Source organism: Lepisosteus oculatus, chromosome 1 (assembly GCF_040954835.1).
Source record: "Lepisosteus oculatus isolate fLepOcu1 chromosome 1, fLepOcu1.hap2, whole genome shotgun sequence".
Lineage (NCBI taxonomy): Eukaryota > Metazoa > Chordata > Actinopteri > Semionotiformes > Lepisosteidae > Lepisosteus > Lepisosteus oculatus.
In genome coordinates this window covers 13,956,906-13,981,363 of record NC_090696.1, presented here as the reverse complement: position 1 = coordinate 13,981,363, position 24,458 = coordinate 13,956,906, and the positions used below count along the sequence as shown (strand labels likewise).

Sequence of the window (24,458 nt, the reverse complement as noted above, 5' to 3'; positions counted from 1 at the left end):
ACAGCTTACAGAGTAAAATGTTTTGTGTCTTTGATAATGTAATTTATCCTTAGAGTGTTTCTTTTTTGAAAGGCTAGAATAAATTGTTTGCTTTCTTCAAATAGAAAGTTCACTGTCTTCCAGCTAAGAACAGCGACTGACAGGATAAGATGTGTTAAAGGCCTTCTCTCGTGTAACGTTTTTTCACTATTTTCTAAGCAGAGAGCGGAATAAATTCTGGAAATACATTAAAGTAGACAAGACAACATTTTGCCAATGTGTATGGGATTCTGCCAACACATTGTTTCAAAAGACTCAAATATGGTTAGAGAAAAAAATTGCTTCACCACATTAATACTTGTAGGGAAATCAGCACAATTTTCAAGATGTTTAAGTCTCAATATTTTAAGTTTAGTTTAGATGGCAAAGGCAAACTTGTTTACTTTGAGAGTATTTTCGTTGGCTTTAACAACTGTAGGAAATGAGTTTTGACAGATAATCCTAATGGAATTTAATTTTTGAAGAGTTGCTTATGTACTGTACAGTATGTATAGGTTTGCAAATGGCCAACTGCTATAGGCTAGGAATTAAATGTAAAAAATCTCCTTTTATAATAGTCTCCCATACTTTCAAACCCACACATGGATCCTCTATCCTATGCTGTAGAACATAAAGAAACAATTATGTTACTTTTACCTTTCTCCAGGAAATAATAAGACCTGATGGGAATTAGTGAATGTAGAATACAACAACTACTGTAGGTACCAGCTTGTTTAAAAAACTGGATCAGTCAGATTGCAGTTTTTGGGGTGGTTCACTGGTATTTGTTTAGTGCTTGCAATATATTTGCCCTTCTTTGCTATTAACAGCTTGTTTTCCCAAATTGTTTTAATTATATTTTTTTCAGTTGAAATAACTCATCTACGCCAATAGTGGGTATTAAGTATAATTAAAAAATACAAAGAGAATCTTGGAAGAATCTTGAAACTTGAACGTTAGCTCTAATCCTGTGTTCATTAAACATTTATCCCATAATGAGGTAAAGGTTGTTGTGCAAGCTGGCATTCGTACTGGTTTTGTGACAGCAGAGGCTGTGCACAAGGTAGCTTTTGTAGTTATCCATGAACAAACCTTGAGAGCAAAATTAAAATCCAGAAAAACTGTAAAACTCCTAAATGTAATGTTAGTCTCCTTTTTCAGTCAGATAAAATGTCACTGACAGTCGAATCATTGCATTCTGGATGGACTTCTAAATAAATTATTAAAACCAATTTTGTGTCTCTGCATATACAGTGTAATGTGAGTGATAAACTGATTTGTTTACTAAACACGAAGGGGCGGACTTTTGTTTACCATTAAAACAAAAGGTTCAAAACATTGTAACATTCAAGATACTGTCAATTAAGCCTCAGGGACAGTTAATAATAACAGTCCCGGTCCCTTGTATTTGTAAAGCATCTTTTCATTTTAAAGAATCTTGAAGTCCTTCAAATATATAAGAAGGTATTTGGGTATTTTCAAGGGTACAAACTTAGAAACGCTTACCTGCAGGAAGGAATGAAAACTAGTGCCCAACCAACGCCTTGTATATTATCAACCTTGTTTTCCTGAGAGGTGTCCTATCCCTGCAATGACTAGGTCCAACTTTCCTTAGCTTTTGAGATCTGGCAAGATGAGGCTAGACAGTGGCACTGCCATTTGAATAAAAGGAGATGCAATTTATATTGAATTGATTGCAACAGACATTCTTAGAGAATTGTTATAAACATAACCAGTATGAAGTGAAGAGAATAATTTCTTACTCTTGTCTTCGTTTTCAATCTACAGCCATGAAGTTATATCCTGCCATTGCCGCCTTACTGTGGTGCATTGCTGCTGGCCTGACATGGGCTGCCAAAATCGTGATTGTGCCTCCTATCATGTTTGAGAGCCACCTCTACATCTTCAAGACTCTAGCTGCTGCATTGCACCAAGAAGGGCATGACACTGTCTTCTTGGTGTCAGAGGGCCGAGACGTGCCCCCATCTGAACACTACCGCCTTCAACGCTACCCTGGCATCTTTAACAGCACTTCAGCAGATAACTTTCTGCAGTCCAAGATGAAAAACATCTTCTCTGGACGCTTGACTGCGCTAGAGCTCTTTGACATTTTGGAACACTACTCCCAGAACTGTGACGCCATAGTAGGCAGCAAGGCCGTGATGTCTCGTCTCAAGGAAGAAAAGTTTGACCTGCTGTTGGTTGACCCCAATGAAATGTGTGGGTTTGTTATTGCTCATTTCCTAGGAGTGAGGTATGCAGTTTTTAGTACTGGTCTCTGGTATCCTGCTGAAGTAGGGGCACCGGCTCCTTTAGCATATGTCCCCGAGTTCAACTCCCTTCTAACAGACAAGATGAACCTATTCCAAAGGATTACAAACACTGCTGTCTACCTGGTATCCCGCTTTGGGGTGCAGTTCCTGGTGCTACCTAAGTATGACAGGATAATGAAAAAGCATAATATACAGCCTGAAGTCTCTATGCATGACCTGGTGCATGGGAGCCGGTTGTGGATGCTTTGCACTGATATGGCTCTGGAGTTTCCCCGTCCTACTCTACCTCATGTGGTGTATGTTGGTGGCATCCTCACTAAACCTCCAAGCCCTCTCCCAGAGGTAAGGTTTGATTTTTTTTCTTTGTTATTCTGGTTCTGTATTCTGATGATATCACAACCGAGATGAGGAGAAGAGAGTTTTTTCTTTAGATGCATTCCTACATTATCCATTACAGGGCCACGGGGGAGCTGGAGCCTATCCTGGCAAGCAGCAGACACACGTGGGGATACTCCCTGGATGGGATGCCAGTCCATCGCAGGGCACACAGAGAGCAAACATGCGCACACATTCACACCAGGGCCAATTTTCCCAAAAGCCAGTTAACCTTACGGGTATGTCTTTTCGACTGTGAGAGGAAACCGAAGCACCTGGAGGAAACCCACACAGACACAGGGTGAACATACAAACTCCAAGCAGATAGCGCCCTAGGAGTTGAACCCAGGGTCCCAACCCCAAGAGGCAGCAGTGCCAACCACTGTGTCACCGTACCACCCCTTCACAAGCATTCATAATAAAAAGCTTGTTTTTTTAAGTTTTATGGGTTATAATGGGTGGTAATAATGGGGAAACCGTGACCTATATCCCAGGAAACTATTTTTTCATAAACATTTGCTGTGAAGCAACTTTACCAAAGTTGCTGTCAGTCTTCAGCATTTTATAAACCATCATTTAACTGACATAAATTAGCAGTTTTATTAGTGACACAGTGAGGCTCAATGAGAATTGTACTTTTAATTCATTTGATCTCTGGAATCAAATGAGTAAATGCGTATGTGTCAATTTGTCCAACTACGTGTGCATCCTGCTGTGCTGTCCAATTTCTGAAGTAATTATTTTGAAACAAAAAATAATGCCTGATCACTATTTTGAACAGATCTTCAGAAGCTGCAATATCCTGTGTGTTTGCGCAGCAATACTACAGTGGAACATACGAACAAAATATCAATTTTATGCGATTCAAAATATCAACCACAGGGGAAACCAAAATGGGCTGTATAAATGACATGACCTAGAATCACATTTGGTAAGTGAGTTGGTTAAGCAAAAATGTAAAGTTACTCCTTACATTTAAACTCCCAATTTGGAAAACTGATCATTGGTGAGATTTGTTTTTAGATTAGTTGTATGTTTTAATTTTCATGACAGTGCAACACCATTAATTGCAGTGTAGTTGCACAATTCCAGTGTATTTGGCTTTGGTGTGAGATGGTACAGGAGCACTTTGGTGAGTTGCTTTGAGAGAGACTATGTACAGGTTTTGAATTTTTGATGTTGTCTTGCAATTCTCATGAACATTCACATGCAAGTGTTATTATCATCCCTAATTGGTCTGCAACAAAAACACAAACCACTCCGTCAAAAAATATGATGTATTTGCTACTTTAAGGACTTTTTTCAAAGAAGAAAAATGTTCTGTATATTTTCATCTTGGTCCTTGTACCTTGTATCAAGTGCTGACTTGATTGTAAAAAATGCACTAATGAAAAAATACAGGAACAGGTCAGATAAAAACAGTTTTCTGTCTGTCGTGTCCAAGTTATATGAAAGTGTTTGTTTAAGTCAATAGATAAATGTAATAAAGGCAAAACGTTTTCTTAAATTGTGACTGTTTTAGAAAAAAGTAAAAATGTTTGGATTTTGCTTTAAAACCTTACATTGTCACAGAGGTTACTGTAATCAGTTCAGATGACCACACAGCACCGTGGTTAATACAAGTGGGTTATTAGAAATGCAGGCAGTATTCACTATGCAGATTTGGATGCCAAAGCCCCAATAAAGTATTGTAAAATCTCTAGACATTATGCAGTTTCCTGTTAAATGTGATCATTGTTTACTTTGTTTAACAGACACAAGGCTTAGTGTCCCCTGCTACTTGTCAGTGCCAGCCATCCCTTAGCTTTACTGATGCAGCTGTATATTCAGCAACATTTACTAAAATGAGGCATTTTGTTAGGCAGTGAAGTTATACAAGCTTTGAAGGGCTTCCATACAGCATAGGCGGACAGTGCTAAGTGTTGTTTTATGGGTTTAGCTTTCTGTTTAACAAAATAGGGGAGAGATTTGTGGAAATCGTAAACAAAAAGACTTATAAAACAGCCATTAAGGAATGTCATCCAAACAATGTAGTCAATATAAGTTCTACTGTGCAAAATTCTTTTATGGACAGTATATACTGTGGAAGGACACTATGCATTGTTATACTCTTTTCACTCAATGTTGTTCCTTCTTTATGCAGCAGTACAGTTCTGTGGCAGTTATCTACTATAATTTCACTGATTTAGTTTCCAGTTAATAGTTAATCCTGGTAGATTTGTACAATAGGTAATTGTATACTGTGTATACTTTTAGATTTGTGGATATGTAGAGAGGAATTAATGTTCATTATGAGGAACTCCTCACAATATGTCTGTTAAGAGATTGTACACAGACTGTGTGATAAGCTACTGCAGTACTTTATTTTGGCTGTTCAAGTAGAGTTTTCCTTTAGCTGTGTTCATGATTTTGAGAAACCTGACCAATGAGAATTAAAAGATGGGTATGTTTATTGTAGTCTGGGTTTACAATGACCACATAAGTAATTATAAGAAAAATATAAATGATCTACATTTAACAATCATAGAACAAAAGCCTTTTTCAATAACAAATTAGTTCAATATATTGTGTGAACAAAGTCATACCCCCACATCTGTTAAAATGCAATAAAACACTTGCACAAAAGTAATATCCAGTAGCAGACTCTAGTAGGTGGTACATAAATAGCATGTTTTTCCTGTTGAGTTCCTCTTGAGCCAACAGGATACAATTTCTCAGGTAATCCAATCAGCAGATAAAACCTTTAAAGAAAGCTTATTGAAAAACATTTTCTTCATTTCTACAATGTACCTGTTACACAACCTATTACCATGCTTGGACAGGAACATACAAGATATTTTATTATACACATGTAGGATTCAAATCTTAAATGAAAATGCTGCCATATTATATTAAGTTAAAATCTATTCTATACTATAAAAAGAAAAAAAAAACTTATGTATAATAAATGTGCAATTATTAACATAAATTTCCAGTACACATTATAGCATACGTAGATGTACAGCATATTGTCTGTTTGGTTTTTATTATGGCCCATCTCCAACTCCTGAGATTTAATCTTTATTCTGAATTTTATTTCTATTTTGTATTAAATTGCATGTAAAATGTTTTTGGGTGGAAAAGAAATGGTCTTCAAATCCTTTTGTACTGACTCAGACGTATTAACACTCCTATTAATAAGCCATTCTGAAGAAGATGTGTCATCCAAAACTTTGTTCTGATTTATTACTGCACGTGACAGGTGTGTTATCATTCTGTTTTCCTGTTCCTTTATCTAAACTGGTTTTATCTACAGTTCCATCAAACATTTGGCTTGGTTACTTCTTATTTTTTTAGGCTTGAGTGTTTAACTGTAGTTTTTGGTAAATTGATGGTTACAGTGGTATTGTGTTTCTTACTATTTGCACACTGTTTTGCAAAATCTTCACCAGTTTCTACTGCACATTGTAGTTGTAGTCAACTACATTTTATGTATAGTAAAATGATAAAGTATTCAGACCCTTGCACAGCTTTCACAATGTGTTGCCTTCAGATTCAGTCATACTTTGAAGTAGCATTTTATATTTTCTGTGCACAATACAACATTTAAAGCAAAAACAAAAAATGAATGAAATACAGTAGATAATTAATATGAAGAAACATTGTAAAGGCATGATTATGTATGCATTCTGCCCTTTTTCCATTTGAAACATAAATTTAATTTGGTTGCAAAAAAGTGCCTTAATGAACCACACAATTAGCTGAGTGGCCTCTGTGTACAATAATAGTGGCTCCGATGATGTCAGAATAAAAATCTGTTTCTTTGAGGTCCTTGGTCACCTAGTGAATTTCAAGAATTTCAAGACTCCACCTTGAAGACTATCTTTCATAACAAGTCAATAAGTTTATTGAAAAACCTCAGATCAGGAGAAGGTTACGAAAACATCAATGACTCGTAGTTCCGTGTGAGCACAGTCTGCTCAATTATTAATTAAGGAATGGTGCGTTGTACCACCCAGATAATGCTTGGATCAGGCTATCCCTTCAAACTGAGCAGCCGGGCAAGAAGGAAGCTGGTGAGGGATGTCACTGTGAGATGCTAACACTGAAAAAAACTACAGAGCTCAGTGGCTGAGCAGGGGAAAAATGGGCGTCAGTCAACAATATCCAGAACACTTCACAAACCTAGCTGGTAATAATAATAATAATAATAATAATAATAATAAAAACTTTATTTTATATAGCAACTTTAAAGGTGTCTTCTTAAAGCGCTTTACAGAATGACAACAACAATAAATACAAAATACACAAGATAAAACACAATAACAAAACACACGAGGAGACCGTGGATTGTGGTACTAAGTGTAGTAGGAGCAGAGGGGTAAAGAATGGAACCAGCTGAATAAAGGCTCTTCTAAAGAAGAAGGTTTGGAGTCTGGATTTGAAGGAGTTTAGAGAAGGTGACTCTCTGATATCCTTGGGGAGAGAGTTCCAGAGCTTAGGGGCATTACAGGAGAAAACTAAGGCAGGATGGCAAGAAGGATGCCATTACTTAAAACAACCGAAAAAACAAGAAGTTCAAGGGGTACTGCAAACATGGGCAAAGTTTATGTGATCAGATGAAACAGAAGTGGAATGTTTTTGTCTAAATGCAAAGCATTGCGTCTGATGAAAGTCTAAACCAGTGCATCACTTAGCCAGCACCATTCCTACTGTCAAGTATGTTAATGGAAACATTATGTTATGAGGCAACTTCTGTTCAGCAGGTACTGGAAAACTTTTTGAGTTTCAGAGGAAAATAGATGGAACAAAGTACAAGCAAATCTTGTGGTATGAAACAAGAAAGTGGTATGAAATTCACCTGTCAACAGGACAGTCACCCAAACCACAGGGACAAAGCTACACTGGAGTGGCTTAAGAAGAAGCAAGTAAATGCTCTTGAGCAGCCAAGTCCTTTGCTGTTTTGGGATTTTTTTGGGGGCTCAAATACATTTGCAATCGCCAAGAAATCTTGAACAGATCCTCCAAGAAGAATGGCTGAAGAATGGCCAAAAGGTGCGCCACAGTGATGTGCAAAGTTTGTAGAAAATCATTTAAAAAAAGAGCTTCCTCCAAATAATGTGGGGTCTCACGGATCTCAAAACGAATGCAGTCAACATATTTCAGTTTTTTATCTTTAGTTTTTGTTGATATGTACTTTAAGTCTTCATACTTCAGATGTCTTCAGTTTGAGAATGAAGGTTTTGAATTAAATATTAAGCTAAAAAAGTGTGTGCGCGTCATTTTGCAATTTTACAAAACAGGACACTGTAGGAAGGGTCTCAATACTTTAGTAAGACACTCTTTTTAAGCTGTATCGTTTGTGCTTTTCATCCTGCACAGTCCGCAGCAAATTTCGACTTTCCTTTTAAATTATTTCCATGTCATTGGAATAATATTTTGAATCCATGACATCCATACCCTCTACATATATTCTGTTACTTGTATCAATTTATTTGCCTACAGTTTTTGCCAAAGCTATATCTGTCATAGTACCATAGCAGAGATTCCTCTCACATTATGGAGGGCATTGTGTGCTATCCTTGTTAAAATGTATAATGCTAAAACTGTCAACTCTTACAAGGAGATAAAAAAGTTAACTGCAGGAGGGAAACAGTAACTGTTACAGCAAGACAAACATTTAAATGGAACTAAATCAATGACACATTGTATATATTACAAAATATACTACACTGTTGCTGTGTTACCATAGTTTTGCTGAGACATCCATGACTTCTTTCTGCTATTGACCAAGCACATGGTCTCTCAAAGAAAACATGCAGTTTTTATGTTGTGAAGTGAGATTGTATTATTATGATGGTGATGAGGTATACAGTAATTACTCAGTTAAAAGCAGTAATTACTCACCGCTTACAATACATATTTGCTACTTTTTCCAGGTTTTTTGCTCACCAACAATCTGCCTGTTTCTGTTTTGATGAACAAGACATAACAGCTTTTTTGAAAATATTATTTAAAACCTACAGTTCTTGTATTAAACACAGACATATTACAAAATAGTACAGTATAACATATACTTTATGTAGTTCAAGTAGGGAGCTGCGTCAGTGTGTGTAGGCTGCAACGGAACAAGTAAAGGTTTATTCCATGCTGAAAAGAGAAGAAAGGAAACACAAGGTTTCAAGGTGTGGAGCCTTCAGTTATATCACAATTGGACTCTTATAATGACAAGCACAAACCAATTAACTAGGAAGCAAGTACTAAACACCCAGTACTTTTACATCTTATAAAACATGAAGTTACTTTTAATACACCTGTAACACAATTAATATTGAAATATTGATTTCAAGTACATTATTTTTTAATTTTAGCTGTAATCTTACTTTATATTGGCTATTGCCTAAGAAAACACCAGAATGAAACTGTCACTATAGTATTAAGATCAGCTGACAGGAAATTGTAGTTTCATACTGGTACACTCTCCAAGAAGAGACTATTAAAAAAAATTATAATTAAAAAATCCATTATTCTGAGGTGAATTAATAGCCTTTGATCTATCTTGCAGCACATTTTGTTGATTCCAGTTAGTGCAGTGAGGAGCACGTACATGAACTGCACCATAGGTTCTGCATCTGATCCTATTTGGATTGTGGACTAGATTTCTTTGCATTTCCTGTTTAGTTAGTAGCATTTGTTCATTTCACCATCATAGTTTTGGAAATCAAAAATCGTAAGACATCTTGTACTCTTTGAACTCTAGGTACAAAAATCATCTTGTGCACGAAAGCAAGTCTTGGTTGGAGCACAACTTGAAGGCTATAGGAACAATTCTGAACAAGATGGGGTCATTTAGCCCATCTAGTCCACTTAGGATGGAATGTATGTTTGCCAAGATCCACCTTCTTTTCAATTCTTTTTTTATCATTGATTGTATTAAACCAAATAGCTTCTAAATCCGCGGAGAGCCACTTAAAAAAGGATGATTGAAAGGAGCTCAGAGTTTCAAAGTTGCTTAATTAACCTCTGTTTGCTGGAAATATGATCCATATCTTGCTTTGAAGTTCTCAAGATTGAGTTAAAATGTTCTAGCTTTGCTTTATTTTGCGTCGGACTGGTTTGCCCTTTTTGTTGCAGTTGTGGCTTCATGTATATTGGTTTTCCCTGTACCTCTCACGTTGTAAATATTTTGTGTGTTAAGCTATAGTTCATTTGGACTTTTTGAAGATTTTATTTTTAAATATAGATTGGAACCTGTCAAGAAGTGCCAGCAGACTGTACTTGTTTTATTCTTTTTTGCATAACCGATGCACCACATTACATCTGACATATTTGCAACATATTTTGATCAAGGTAGCTCTCATTAATCAAAGGGAGGGACAGATTTGCATGGTTTACGGAAGTGTTGTGCTTGAGCTTGAACTGCTATACGGGTTTTGCCACATTGGGGTTATGGCTGTTTTTTCAAATTAATTCTGATAAATCCTTGAAGGACACTTTTCAGGGTTTTACTGGCACAGCAAGTCTGTAGCCCTGCACAAAAATAGATAAAAATACTTATTTTTTATCTAGCTATGATCTTATTGGCCTAGAAAGTGTTTTATGTTCAGTTTAGGGTATCTCATAGTTATCTCAAGATCTCTTTAATTCACAGTATAGTCATGCTTTGTGTTTTTATGTTCCAGTGAACTAATTATTTTCATCCTCATTGTTGTTTTCTTTTTGTCCTTCCGTTTGTATCTTAATGGAAAGTAAAGTAGGCACAGTACCATAGTTGCTTTGTCTCTCTGTAGACAGATGAATTGTTTTAACATTATTAATGATTCATCTAATATCATAAAGTCTCTTATCCCTGATAAGCATTCCAGAGATTAAGCCACAGATATAGAGTGCTGGGATGGATGAGGCTCCAGTCCAGCAAGGGGCACACACGTAAACACACTTTGGACTTCTTTCTGTTCAGTCCAAATAATCTTCCAGAGCACGTTTATGCTGATTGCTTACTTTTATGACCCTTCTGCCAGGGTGATTGCATAGCATTTAACTGGGGTGAAGATCAAGTAATTGTAATGGCCAGTACTCTGCATCAATTTCATTATTTTTTGTTCTGCATTCTGATTTAGCAGTATGTAGTAGTTCAGCTTGAGATTGACTAATTGCTTGGGGTCTTTATCATATGAGAACCCTTCTGACTACAGCAAATACTACTGCATGGCACATTTTTTACATTTAAAAAAAATGCACATTATATTTTTGGCAATGCACAGTGTTTTTGCAAAGAACCTTTTTGTTTTGTTCTCTTTGCTGAGAAGTGCCAACATGTCATCATACTGTATATCCATAATACTTTTTGTCACTGTTTTTTTTTACCAGATTTAGTGGTTTACATCACATGCTGTTTTTTTTGGGGGGGGGGGGATTTTGCTCAAATCTTTGTAATTTACAGTTTTTCCCTTAGCAGTGATGGTTATAAGTGTTTACGCTGTGACTTCCAAATAATCAGTGTGCCTTTTTTTACTTTTTTCTATGTTCACTATCATTTGTTCGCCTTCCATTTTTCTGTATGGGATATCATTGTTTTTCTTATTCTTTCTGATCCTATACTTACCCCACCGTAGTGAACAATTAATGGCAAACCGCTCAATGGGCAAGATACATGTGTGTTCTCCATATCTGAATTTTTAAACCTTTGTTTTGACGTCACTGGTTCACACCTGCTCCACATTTGGGTTTACCACAGAGAGAAGAAACTGTTGATCAATACTGTAAAAAGAGAAGCATCTGTCACAAAGTCCCATGTAACCAGGATACTAACAAAGGCTTTTTATCCAGGTCATGATGTAAGAGACAATGACAATTTTGTGTTGGAAATTGTAGCTATCTAAAAAATCACTTGGCAAATGATCTAGTAAGGTTGACAGAGAATTTGATTTTTGTGAAGTTAATGGAAATATTGGCGTTCACTAAGGGAAAAACTATTTTTTTTCATACATTATAGTTTCAGTTATTTTGTTATTTTGTTAATGTGGTTTGAGTGCAATAAATGAAGACAAGTTATGTGAATTAAGTACATGTAAAAGGCCGGAACAGTGATGCAGTACTTCCAGGGCGTGGCTGCCTTTCAGTATGTGAGCCTTTTGTTTATTTCCTGTCCTGTGGTGTTCATATGCTTACTCTGTATTCGTGTGGGTTTCCTCTGGGTGCTCTGGTTTCCTCCCACAGCCAAAGGCATACTGGTAGGTTAACTGGATTCTGGGAAATATTGGCTCTGGAGTGAGTTTGTGCATGTTTGTGTCTGTGTGTTCCCTCTGATGGACTGTTGTCCCATCCAGGGTATATCTTACCTTGTGCCTGTTGCTAGCTGGGAAAGGCTCCTAGCATCCTCTGCAACCTTGAATTGGATAAAGCAGTTAAAAAAATGGATGGAAAAATGTAATGGTCAAATATTTTAGGTCTCCATTCGCAAAAGGAATAGGCTAATAGTAATTGTTTAACATTATCGTGCCATTGTAACATGATGCATGGAAATAATAAGTTCGGCAGCAGCTATACATGTAATTGCAGTTACTGAACAGCACACTAGGACAGTAAATAGAACTAATTAAGAAAATACAATATATTGTCAGTCTTCTTTATTTTTCTTATTTTATATTCATATTTCATGTTTATGTAGACAAGTATAGTATCTGTGGTGCCCTGCTTTTCCAGTAGGTATGAAAAGTACACCTTTTTTGTAGAATTTTGGTTGTTTGCTTTATTGGTATGAACATCTGCATCTGTATTCTTTTAATAAAGGAATTATTTATTCAGTGCCTTAACAATGCCTTAAACCTTCAGAATAAATTCTTCGATATATGCAGTCCTTTTCATCCCGAAGAATCTCGGTGATTCTTGACATGTCGAAGCTGACCCAATTCATGCACCACTCAAGTGCAGCACCAACCTGGTTGATGTGCGGTGACAATTATCCATCAGTAGGCCCACTATACTATAAAGCAGACCAAGTGAAGTGGTGGAAATGACCTTATCAGTTAAATTAAAGGGGATATCTGGAGAAGCCAGATTGTTAAAAGTGGAATTTAGATAGGGGTTATCAACCTAACTCTTATGGACGGGACCATTGGATCTCTAATGACCAAATATTCAAGAAGTCGGCTTCACTTATCATCCAGAGGATACCATATTGGGATATGGCTTTGGAAATCATAGTTTAGTGGAAACACTGCAGGCTACTGGTCCCCACTTAAAGCAAGAACTTAATTTTCCATAAAGGTCTCCCAACTTAGCACTGGTTAAGTACAACCTAGTCAACTGGCTCTACAATGTGATAAACTTGTTTACTTGTGCTTGAACCCAATAATACCTTGGACAACAGCAATAATGAATATCTCATAGAGATGCAAAATTGTGATGGAAAATACCTTTAAACTGAATCTGGGATCTTGTCTACTCACTGACTGTTCTTTCTCTTAGTACCGTTTAAATTGTGGGGAGCAAGATATGTTTATTTAATATGGGGAGTTCATCCCATTTGCTATGCTGCATGCTGTGGGGAACACACTGCCACTTTAGGACCTGGAAGGGGGAGAGTTAAATCATTATATACTGTAGGTTTGCGTGCAGTTTACATGGATTAAGATTTGATATCTTTCAGATGTTTTCGTTCTGATGAAGAGTAAAACTTATCCTAAATTTAAGTCTTCTTTTTTGCCATTTTAGGAATTTGAAGTATGGGCTAACAGAGCAGAAGAAAATGGCTTTGTGCTGGTTTCATTTGGAGCTGGTGTTAAGTACTTGTCAGACGATATTGCAAAGAAATTGGCAGGAGCACTGGCGCGTCTTCCTCAGAAGGTTATCTGGAGGTAGGTATTTAAGGCCCTATTTTTTGCTGAAATGTGAGGTGATTGCACAGTTGAGATCCATGCAAGAAATTGCTGTTTGTATCTTTCATGACTCCTTTGTAGCTTCCAACTTCACAACATGAAGCACAGAAGATGAAACATAAACTAGATACAACAGATATAAGAAGAGGTGGGTCCAGAGTGGAAAACAATCTTGATGTTTTACCCTTGGTTGGAAGGTGGTAGATACTGGATATCAGACACTCATTGTTTTGGGGGGGAGTAGACTGGGGAGATGTGTCTGCATTAGAGCTGTAGGGGAACACTCAAAGGTTAATTCTAAATGATTACATTTGTAACAACGAATCAGGTCAAGAAGAAAAAACAGTGTTTTGGCAGTGGAGCCTTAAGTGCGTTATCTCCAAAGGCAGAAATTTGTGTTTTTTCTTAATTAATTAATGTGTCAGTTACTGCTACAAATATAAATATTTGTAATCCTGCTTTTCATAATAATTTGTTACAGTTTTGCTAGTGTATGGTTGGTGAAATCTGGTCCGATGATTTAGCTGTGGTATATTTTACTAATGACATAAAATGAAATAATGAATTAAATTAAAGATTAGATGGTTTAGTAATGCTAAGAATAAATATATCCCTAACAAAAATCTTTTAATGAATCAATTAAGCATATTTTGCAACAGCTCTGAAGAAATACAACTAATAATGTTTTTATTAAGCACAGTGATAGGTGGGTTTTAAATGTTTATAATTAGCAGAGGCAGTAACACATGACAAATGCGTGTATAGATGTACAGTAACTTTCCATGTAGCTTTAATATGCACTTGCACAGTAACTTCCAGTATATTTTCTTCTTAACATGAATTATTTAACATTATTATAGTTAGTAGTTGTGCCAACAAAGCAGTAAATAAGGTAAAGGTAAAATCGCCAAGCGTGCCCACATCAGTATTTCCTGTAGATAGTATAGATAACAATTTTCCCATGCAAATCTGGTTGGATGTTTTTCCTTACATTAGAAAACGTTTTAAGTTGGAAAATAACCCCAAAACACTTTCTCTTGTTTGGTTTTCATTTTCAGTCTTCATAGTTTAATGGTCTCATACTGTATAAACCCGTCAGCATTATATTAAAAACCCTTGCTTACTTATCAGGAATTTCAGAGATTTAATCTGATTTGATCATTTCCCTAAAATAAGGGCAATATTTGAACATGTTGTTTAAAAGTTAAGAAGCAAAACATGTTTTATTTTCTGAAGGGACAAAATGTGTCAAAGACCAAGACAATGCCGTGAATGCATTCAGCGATTTAAGAAATATTAAAGAAACAAAGCAGAACACTAGAGCAGTCCCTCCAGTTTTGTGTTGTTGCCACTTGTTTTCTGTATTGAACCTGACAGGCATTCCTCAAGTCCTCAGTAAGGAATTTTACAAAAGCCATATTTCACTCTAAAACAATATGTACATTTTCTGTTTTCTATTTTTAATGGTACTGTAGTAGATTCCTATGTTACTCTATTGCGTGCTCTGCTGAGCTCACATGAATACAGTTTGTAATCATAGATACACATTTTTCTACTAAAAAATTAACATAAAAATCCACAGATTTCTAAGTGTAGATTACAAATGAAAAAAAAAAGGATTAAATAACAAACGTTATCATAAAACATAGACTACACAAGCATAAGTGGATCTCACGCCCGAATCTGTTAAACTGATACTCCGACTTCTCTTGAATCATTTATCTAATAGCTTCCAAATGGGCTAGACAGAATGAATGACCCCCTCTTCTTTGTAAGTTTGTTTATATTCTTATGTTTAAAAGGTAGCCCAGACAAGTTTGTTGACAAAGGTAGCTGTAACAAGACTATTGTTACACACCTTACTAGTATCAAAATAAAAATAAAGCTTTCTCAGTCCTGACCCTAATTCAGATTTACTTGCCTCCTCAATATCTCTCTTTTGAGTTTCCTGCATCACAGTCTCTGGTGATGGCCCTCTACTTTTCACAGGAAGAGGATTAACAATTCAATTCAGATTCTCAGGAGATCTGCTCATTTTCCTGGTTACCAAATGTATACAGTAATGTCCAGAAAGTTTATATGAGTGATGTGAGTTTAGTGATGTGAGGGTTTTTATTTTACTGTAATAATTCAAAATTGGAACAGTAAATTGCAAGAGTGCTTTGTTGACTTAGGAATCAATCAAACATAATAATTTACAGTCTCACACAAGGATTCTAAATATACAATTTATTGATAGAACACCAAAACATGCGTAACAAACCAACAAACATCATAAAGTATATTTGTGAATCAATCTGCCGTGATACGAAAGGTTCGTCATTCACCCATTGATTATAGATCAGAGGTAATAACAAAGTTAAAATATATAGACTGTAATGTTACTGTTGACCTCATAGGAAAGATCAGTCTCATACAGTTAAATCAGTTAAATAATTTACTATATTCTCACATACTGTACAAGTAGATATGCATTTATTATTGTGAACAAAACTATCAAACAAGTGTTGGCACAACCCTTCAGTTTTAAGAATTATAATGTGGAGATGGAGACGGGCTGCATTCTTGTCATGGTTTCTTCAGCTGCTTGCTCTGTTATGGGAGCGTCCCAACGCAGAGAGGAGAGAGAGCACTGCCTATTGTTTCTGAGTATAGCTCTTCCAGGAAGTTAGAGTTGTGCACTGTCATCTGCCTGGGGCCTGCCACAGGTAAGACAGGCTGGAAAAACTCAATTCGACCAAGCTGTAGCTTTTTACTGAACATACTTGGATATTAAGATTGTTGACAAAAAGAGTCCAGCTGTTTCAGTTTCGTTGATCAGGTGCAATTATATGTTTTTTTGCAAAACACAACATTACTGCTGTTGCAGAAGGAATATCCTAGGTAGAACTCTGGTCTTCAGGGACTCATGACCTAGGTTCTTGGAACAAAAATTCTGATTTATACTACTCATTGTCACATGGTTGGTAAAGTCAGATTACCAGTTTTGTTAGTTAGAGGAGAGTTGAGCCAGAGAGTTAAACAATGAAATTAGTTGGGTACTACTTTTATTAAGTCAGCAATTACAGTTGATGATTGGTTATGATTTTATCAGGTATAAACCTGGTATCCACCGTGCACTGAGGCATTAAAATAAAAAAAATGAATTTAGTATCTTGTTTTTAAAACACATTGTCTAAGAAGGTTAAAAACCAAGTATAGTATCTCATGTATTCTCCATTTCCTGCTAGCAATCCTCACATTTAAATTGGCGATGACATTACAAGAATGTTTCAAGATCATGGCACCACATATTCTGCTAATTGAGAAGTCCACAGCTCACATGTACAGTAAATGGTTGTGGTTTCCAAAGGTACACACATCAATCCATCAGGTCCATGATGTGCTCTTTCAGGTTCATATCATATTAATGTGTGTAGTCCATTACACATGTTATGGGTGTGTTGAAAATTACTTAGTAAAGTAAAGTACAGTGTGTGGGTGGAGACCATTTTCTATGAAGCTCCATAGTTAAGGATTTATCAATACAGACAAATTGTGATCTTCATGCATACTATAGTGTAGCCCATCCACCACCCAACATGGTGAGATCCATCATCACACCTCCATCTCCACTTCTACAACGCAAAGTGAATGTTAACTCATTTTGCATGTTATGCACGCTACCTCCTGTTGTGTCATAATAGACTAAACTGTGACTCTTTTAAATTTCTGTTTGTACAGTTTCCATTGGAATGTGTTTGTGCCCAAGCATGACTTGTTTCCAGATGTAGGCTCTGCTCTCCAGTCTTCATCCTGGAGCTGCTGTCCTATGGCATAGATGCTGATCTGGTCATGGCTATCTTAGATGTTACTGTGGCAATCTGACAAGCTGACAACTGCAAATCACAGAGTTGCCACCATTGTATATACCAGTTTTGCTCAGGGGTGTGCAAAGTTTTGTGTGACTGGCCTGGCTGTCTTTGGTCATGGATTGAACATATCTGAATGTTCATGAGTGCAACTGTGACAATATCATGATATTTTTCAGTATCATGACCTATGTTCCATTGTATCTGGTGATTCTTAATTTGACATTCCAGCCCTTAGCACCCCGATGGCCTCTTCCATTCTGCCCTGTGCTGGTTGTGGTATTTTCTCCAGTTTTCCAGTTTTCTTACCCATGGTTTTAGGTGCAGTAACTTATGAACATCACTACAATCAGTTACAAATCTGTACATTGACAAGCCATTCTAATATATTTGATGAATATTATTTTATTCATTATTTTAATATTTGTATGATGAAATTGTTGATAATTTATGAATTGGGTTCATATGTCTGGGAAAGTATTATAAACAACATCATATGTTGTAATTGAATATCTCTACATATTTTTTAAGCATTTATTTATTCTGATGTTAAATAATACTGCATAAGAGAAATGCGAATGATGAAAGGTTTAAGAAAAATACAGTCTTGTTTTTTCTGTATTTTCTCAGCAAAATAAAGGTGTAGTTAAGATCTTGAAGATTTGGACTCAGGTATGTTATCTTCACGTCTACTAATTGATGGCTATGAACGATAACTTCAGACATCCATGTTTACTGCCTGAAGGTACAGTTGATATAGAACGTCTACACACCCTTATTGAAATTGCAGGTTTTTGTGATGTACAGCCAGAAATAAAGATAAATCATGTCAGACATGATTTAATATGACCTTGCAACCAACAAAATTCAAGAGAAAAACAAATAGATAATTATTAGGAAAATTAATTGAAATTAACAAACCTACAGCACCCTGGTTGCATAAGCGTGCACACCCCTCCATAATAATACTTTGTGGATGCACCTTTTGCATTTATTACAGCAGTAAGTCTTTGTGAATAAGTCTCTATCAACTTTCCACACCTGGACTTTGCAATTTTATCCCACTCTTCCTTGCAAAAAAGTTCAAGCTCCTTAAAATTGCCAGGCGATCTCCTGTGCACAGCCCTCTTTAGGTCATTCCACAGGTTTTCTATGGGATTGAGGTCTGGGCTCTGAGTGGGCCATTCCAAGATTTATGTGGATGTGCGCTTTGGGTCGTCATTAAGGTCACATTAAAGATGGAAAAATGTCTGACGTGATTTATCTTGATTTCTGGCTTTACATCACAAAAACCTGCAATTTTAATAAGGGTGTGTAGACTTTTTATATCCACTGTATGGCAGCAGTCAGATCCATGTTTTTTATTTACAGATGCAGCCATTCAAAATTCGGGGTACAAACCTGTATCGCACACAACTACGCACAAGCCACCGCGTCATACAGCAGTACGTGATTGGCTGGTCAAAATGACCGACGGGCATTCATGGTGCATTGGTTGGTAGTGAAAAGATTTAATCATTTCATCTCTTTACTGTGCACATTTTAATCCATTTAGTATTGAATATTTATTTGGAATTTTACAACTAAAGGGAAATTTTAGTAGCTGAGCATAAAAATAATAGGAGCATAATGCATCTGAAGGTCATAAACGATATACATTTAGGAACATAAACATATTATGTTAACTGTATATTGGTGGTCTTGGTAGTTTAAAGAAAAAATACACACCAGTATTCAATTTCTCCCTAAACATTTTAAGCATCAAAGTCTTACATGTGGTTATTTTGGAAACGTTTTAACATGCTCCTTCTGACCATATTACTGTACGTTTATATATTTTGTGAAAATTGATTGTTTTAACCTTTTCTGCGAATACGCTCGTTATTGGAGTAAACAAAAGCACACTTTCAGAACTGGATTAATAGGGAATATAATATGGATTTGTGTATCTAAATTAATAAAGATATAACTATATTCATGTACTGTTGGACAAACAGTAGTATAAGACTTTCCATTGATATGTTTATGGCTGTTTCAGTGCTTGTCAAATGACTGTATCGGTGGCATGATGGCTGAAGTGACTGACTTATAACCCTGAGGTCGGGTGTTCAAATCCAGCTGTCGCAATGAGTTTTCTGTTAACAAGTAAACATTTCTATGAAAAACTAAAATAGCAAATATTATTGGCATTATATTGACATTTTTGCCCTACATTAATGTTGCGCATTCGCCTGGCGCTGCGGCCGATTAACGCCTGGCTGGGGCTCTCTCTCTCTCAGCTGGCGCGCAGGAGTGCTGGCTGCCTGGCTGTGCCAAATTTCACTCCACAAAGTCTGAGTCTCTGTGTCTACATTGTTTGTAAACAAACCGGTTTCACAAGTATTTTCTCAGCTTCTTCTTTTTCAAAGTAGAATAGAGCAAGTGTTCCAATAAAAGACAGTCCACCTTCCCCCCACAGACAGACTGGCAAATGTTTTCTTAGAAAAACAGATTCACAACGTGAAGATATGTCAGTCTTTTGTGTAAAAAAATCGCTTTGAACATCATGGGTGCTATTTTTAATAAGCTGCTGAGTAAAGAATAGGAATTTTCAGCAGTGTTGTGTATATAGTTTTATGTACAGGTTGCTAAAAGTAGAGGTCTTTACAATTAGGCTGGGCAAATGATTTTTTTAATTCTTAAAAAATAAATAAAAAATGAGATGTAATGATGTGTTCCTGCTTAGACATTGCACCACTTTAAAAGCCATAAAAACACGTTTTGATAGTTAATAACCACTTTTTATGCGCGAAAAACGTGTAATTTTTCTTCCTCGTGAACAGCTTAGTATCTGTGTACGCCGTAAGGTTTTTACTTCTTAGTTAAACGTTTAAAATACACGAATTTCATAAAAACGACACACGTTTCAAATAGAAAAAATCACATTCTGTTGTCTTCCTGGTATGTACAACAGATCAGCAGGTCTTTTTTTCCCCAATCAGAGGCTCTGAAAACAGCGTGCCGCCCACTGCACTGCGTCAGAGGGTCAGGCGGCACCGAGAGAGGGAGGAAGCGCGGCGCTCAGTATTGCACAATGGCCGTAAAGCACCAATTGCATCTGCATTCATAACTTAGTGTTTAAAATTAAACAACGTAAATCATTTTCTTTGACTAAGTCCCTTGATTATCATTAAGCACAGGTTTCTCACCACTTTTTGATACCAGGAACTTATTGTACTTTCTAATGACATTACACATGGAAAGATTACAGATTTTAATCACCTTTAATTTTGTTATACATTTTAGAAAGGTTTCATCTATACATACACCACAAAACTATTCTCGATTGTATTTCTGAATACTATGTTGTACTTAGCTCATTGTTTTAAAAACATCTAATTAAGAAAGTTAGGTGTTAGCATAAACTATTAGTAATCAATAATATTAAATTTAGCACTGTAATAAATTGTTGCACTTTTCCCTGGATCTTGTAAAAATATATATTCATTGTCCAAATATACATTAAATCTGACTATCAAAAAATAAGTTAAATATACAACTAAAGAAAAAATAGGGAAAAATATCATTCAAAATATGTTGCTAACAATGTTAACTGTTTATAAAAATAAAATGTATTAACTAAGGAATAGGATGGCACAGTTGTGTTTTTTTTCACCATAGGCTACGTTGTTCTGCTTCCTATGGTGATATACAGGTTTTTTGCACAAAGCCATATTGAGCAGTATTTTTCGTGTTGTGAGGTTTAAAAAAAGAGAATTAGCTCCTCATGGTCTTTAAAATGCATTTGGTTTGAAGGCTTTCTGTGTTTTCCTTCCAAAGATATGGACATAAGAATATTCGAGGGGGTCAAAAAAATGGCTTAAAAACGACATAGTGAAGGCTGTGAAAAAAGTCACAATGTACTTTGTACACACAGCAAGTGTTTTCGGAACTCTAGGACGTTTCGTGAAAAGGCTACAGGCATTACCAATTGTAATCATTTTATTTTAAAAAACATTTTAGAGAAGTGTCATCTATACAAAAAAGTTGCATTTAATACCTCTCGATAGTTATATTAATAGAGATAAGCTCTCTATTAAAGCTCAGATCAAAGATCAAGCACAGATCAAACAGCAATATCTCACACACTGGGACTGATCTGTGATCTGTGATGTGGTTGAGTGTGAATTGAGCCAAAAAATAAATAAAAACCAGTTTAACAACTCTTAAGCATACTGTAGTTTTTGGTAACAAGTTTATCAGTGAAAAGACCACAGGCACTTTTCCCCTACATTCTCAGAGTAGAATAGGTATACCTTCCAATGAAAGACAGCCCCCCTTTCCCCCACGGACAGGGCAGACAAATGTTTTCACTGCCTATTTAGTAGCTATTCAGAGGGAAATGCGGTGAGGTCAACGCGCTGGCAAGCATGCTCTTTAGATAACGCAATTCCATATTATATTCCCTATTAACCAAATTCTAAAAGTATGCTTAAAATATCACTTTTCTCACAAAGTATATAAACAATATGGTCAGAAAGAGCTCATAAAATCGTTTCCAAAATAATAATTAAATTCTGAAAAGTATGAGTTTCTTTTACTGTAATAACGAGAGCAAGTATTCCTGTAAAATGGTAATCACTTAACTTAACTAAAAGACCAACAAATTCAATATAGTGTCGATAATATTTATTGTCAGTAATAATATCAGTAGCAGTTTGAAATTATTCGTTGTTATTAATGACTTTGTTTACTCCGATAACGAGAGTATTCCCAGAAAAGACGATACATTTTCACAAAGTATATAAACGTACAGTAATATGGTCAGAAGGAGCACGTAAAAACGTTTCTGAAATAACTACATGTAAGACTTTGATGCTTAAAATGTTTAGGGAGAAATTGAATACTGGTGTGTAGTTTTTCTTTAGACTACCAAGACCAGCCATATACAGTACAGTTTACATAATATGTTTATGTTCCTAACTTAATATCGTTTATGAGCATGTGAAAGGCATGGTGAATCGGGAGATTCTCAAGACTTACTTTGTATGATTGGAAACGAATACGTGATCGGGTCAACGAAATGCTGTGGTGTTACTTTTTGTCAATGAAAAAATAAAGTATTTTCATTTACAAAGACGATTACAAAGAATGTGGACCAGGGTAATACTTTGAGTTTACAACTTTTCCAAGGTCATTCATTATTAATACTATTAGTAATATCTTTGGTAAAGACTTTGATGCATAAAATATTTCTACATAATTAAAATATTTATGATAAAGGTGGTAGGTTGTGTACTTTTGTCCAACTCAGCAATCTTGCTTTCATAAAATATACAAACTTTTTAATGTATAAATATTAACATGCTGTAATACACAGTTTAAATTTAAAAGTCTAAGGAGTATACAACTTAAATTCTTAATTGAATAACGATTGTTCCTCAGCAGTGATCAGGATTTGAAACTGGGTGTTTTCTGATGAAAGCTCAAATACTGTACATGAGAGGTTAAGCTTTATTAGCTCCACCTGCCTGTTTTACAAGGTGATTCTGGATACTATTAACATAATTTAATTTGCATACGGTATGACTGGACAGTACACGTTAAGACGCGGTTTGATGTGACACGCCACCGCGTTGTACCGCAGCATACCCTGCTCGTTTTGAATGGCTGCATCTGTATGTACGCAATGTAAGCAATTGAGCTTTGAAAGGAAGGCAAAAGAAATACACATTCGTAGTAATTATTGATAGATTTACTGAGTAATTTTAATAAAACATGGATGATTTATTTGATGACTGACTAAACACAGGTGTTTTTTGAATAAATAAAGTCCCGAATGTTCTCATTTAGATTCCTGACTAGAATTGGTCCAAAGAAACAGAGTGTCTTTGATTACTTTCCAACTGGGTTACTGAGAATGTTCAAAGAGCTGGTTTTCTGTTATTGATTCTCAGTCTTATCCAGCGGCAGGTGGTACAAATGAAAAACAGGAAACATCATTGTAATTATCCCCTGAATTTGCAGTTGCAGTCACAAAAACATGACTTAAAGGATTCAATGTATCAGTTTTCTGCCTACATAGAACTAGGAAAACCTATAGCATTAAAATCAATAGAAGCAGACATGCAAAGAAATTTGCAGTAGTCAGCATTTGATGCATATTTGGAAGATTAGATTCCTTCAGTAAATATCATTGCTCTGAGTTTACTTTTTGTTTGCTCACTATTATACTGTATGTTTAAAATGACTCTATTACAACTTAAGATAGATCTGAAGAAACCATCTATATTGATGGAAAAAAGAAACACAACATTTTCTGGAATGAGAATAATATAGTTATAGTTTATGTACTTTCACAAAAAGTTGTCAATTTGTTTTAAGCCCTCTGACCAGCAATACAGCTTGTGCAGTGAGGCATTGCAACTTGCTAATCCCACGAAAGCTGGTTAGGTGCATTTTTACCCAACGAGGTCCAGGTGGAACAATGCCTGATCAATTCACCTTTAAAAAGGCCTTAATTCAAAGCTTAGGTCACTGTAGAAAAAAGGCCACACTTTTCTGTTTTCAGTTTTCTGTGCATTCCATAATGCCTCGAATGTCACCAGAAGCAAGGGAGATGGCCATTGGCATGCTGCAGGCAGGCATGTCATGTGCCAGCATTGCCAGACACTATGGAGTAAGCTACTCCACTGTGTCCTGACTGCAGAGATGGTTTCAGCAGACCGGCAGGACAGATGACCATTCAAGATCCAGTCGCCCTTGAGTGACCACACTAGAGCAGGACCGACACATCAGACTGGTCCATCTGAGAGATCGTTTCAGATCTGCCACCTGTACTGCTGCTGAAACTGCCGGCAGACACAATGCCCGCATCAGTGACAAGACAGGGAGGCTCCATGCTGCTGGCCTTAGAGCGAGGCAACCTGTCAGAGCCCCTATGCTCATACTGCCTAGACGTCACACATGACTCGTTTGGGCCAGACAGAGACTGTGATGGACTTTTCAGCAGTGGCATCAGGTCCTCTTCACGGATGAGTCACTCTTCAGCCTGTTCCATGCAGACGGGAGTGCCAGAGTTTGGAGGAGGAGGCGTTGTGTTT

General features: G+C 36.3%; 1 protein-coding gene across 2 annotated transcripts in view; it reads left to right on the top strand.

Moving 5' to 3' along the window:
* The window catches only part of ugt8 (UDP glycosyltransferase 8), a 43,976-nt gene that overhangs the window by 7,784 nt on the left and 11,734 nt on the right, over positions 1-24,458 (top strand). For both annotated transcript variants that reach the window (XM_015344334.2, XM_006629211.3), the window contains exons 2-3: positions 1,807-2,633; positions 13,362-13,504. In XM_015344334.2, coding sequence (XP_015199820.1) covers positions 1,809-2,633; positions 13,362-13,504 — 968 coding nt within the window. In that variant the 5' untranslated portion in view covers positions 1,807-1,808. The remainder of the gene's footprint in view (positions 1-1,806; positions 2,634-13,361; positions 13,505-24,458) is intronic.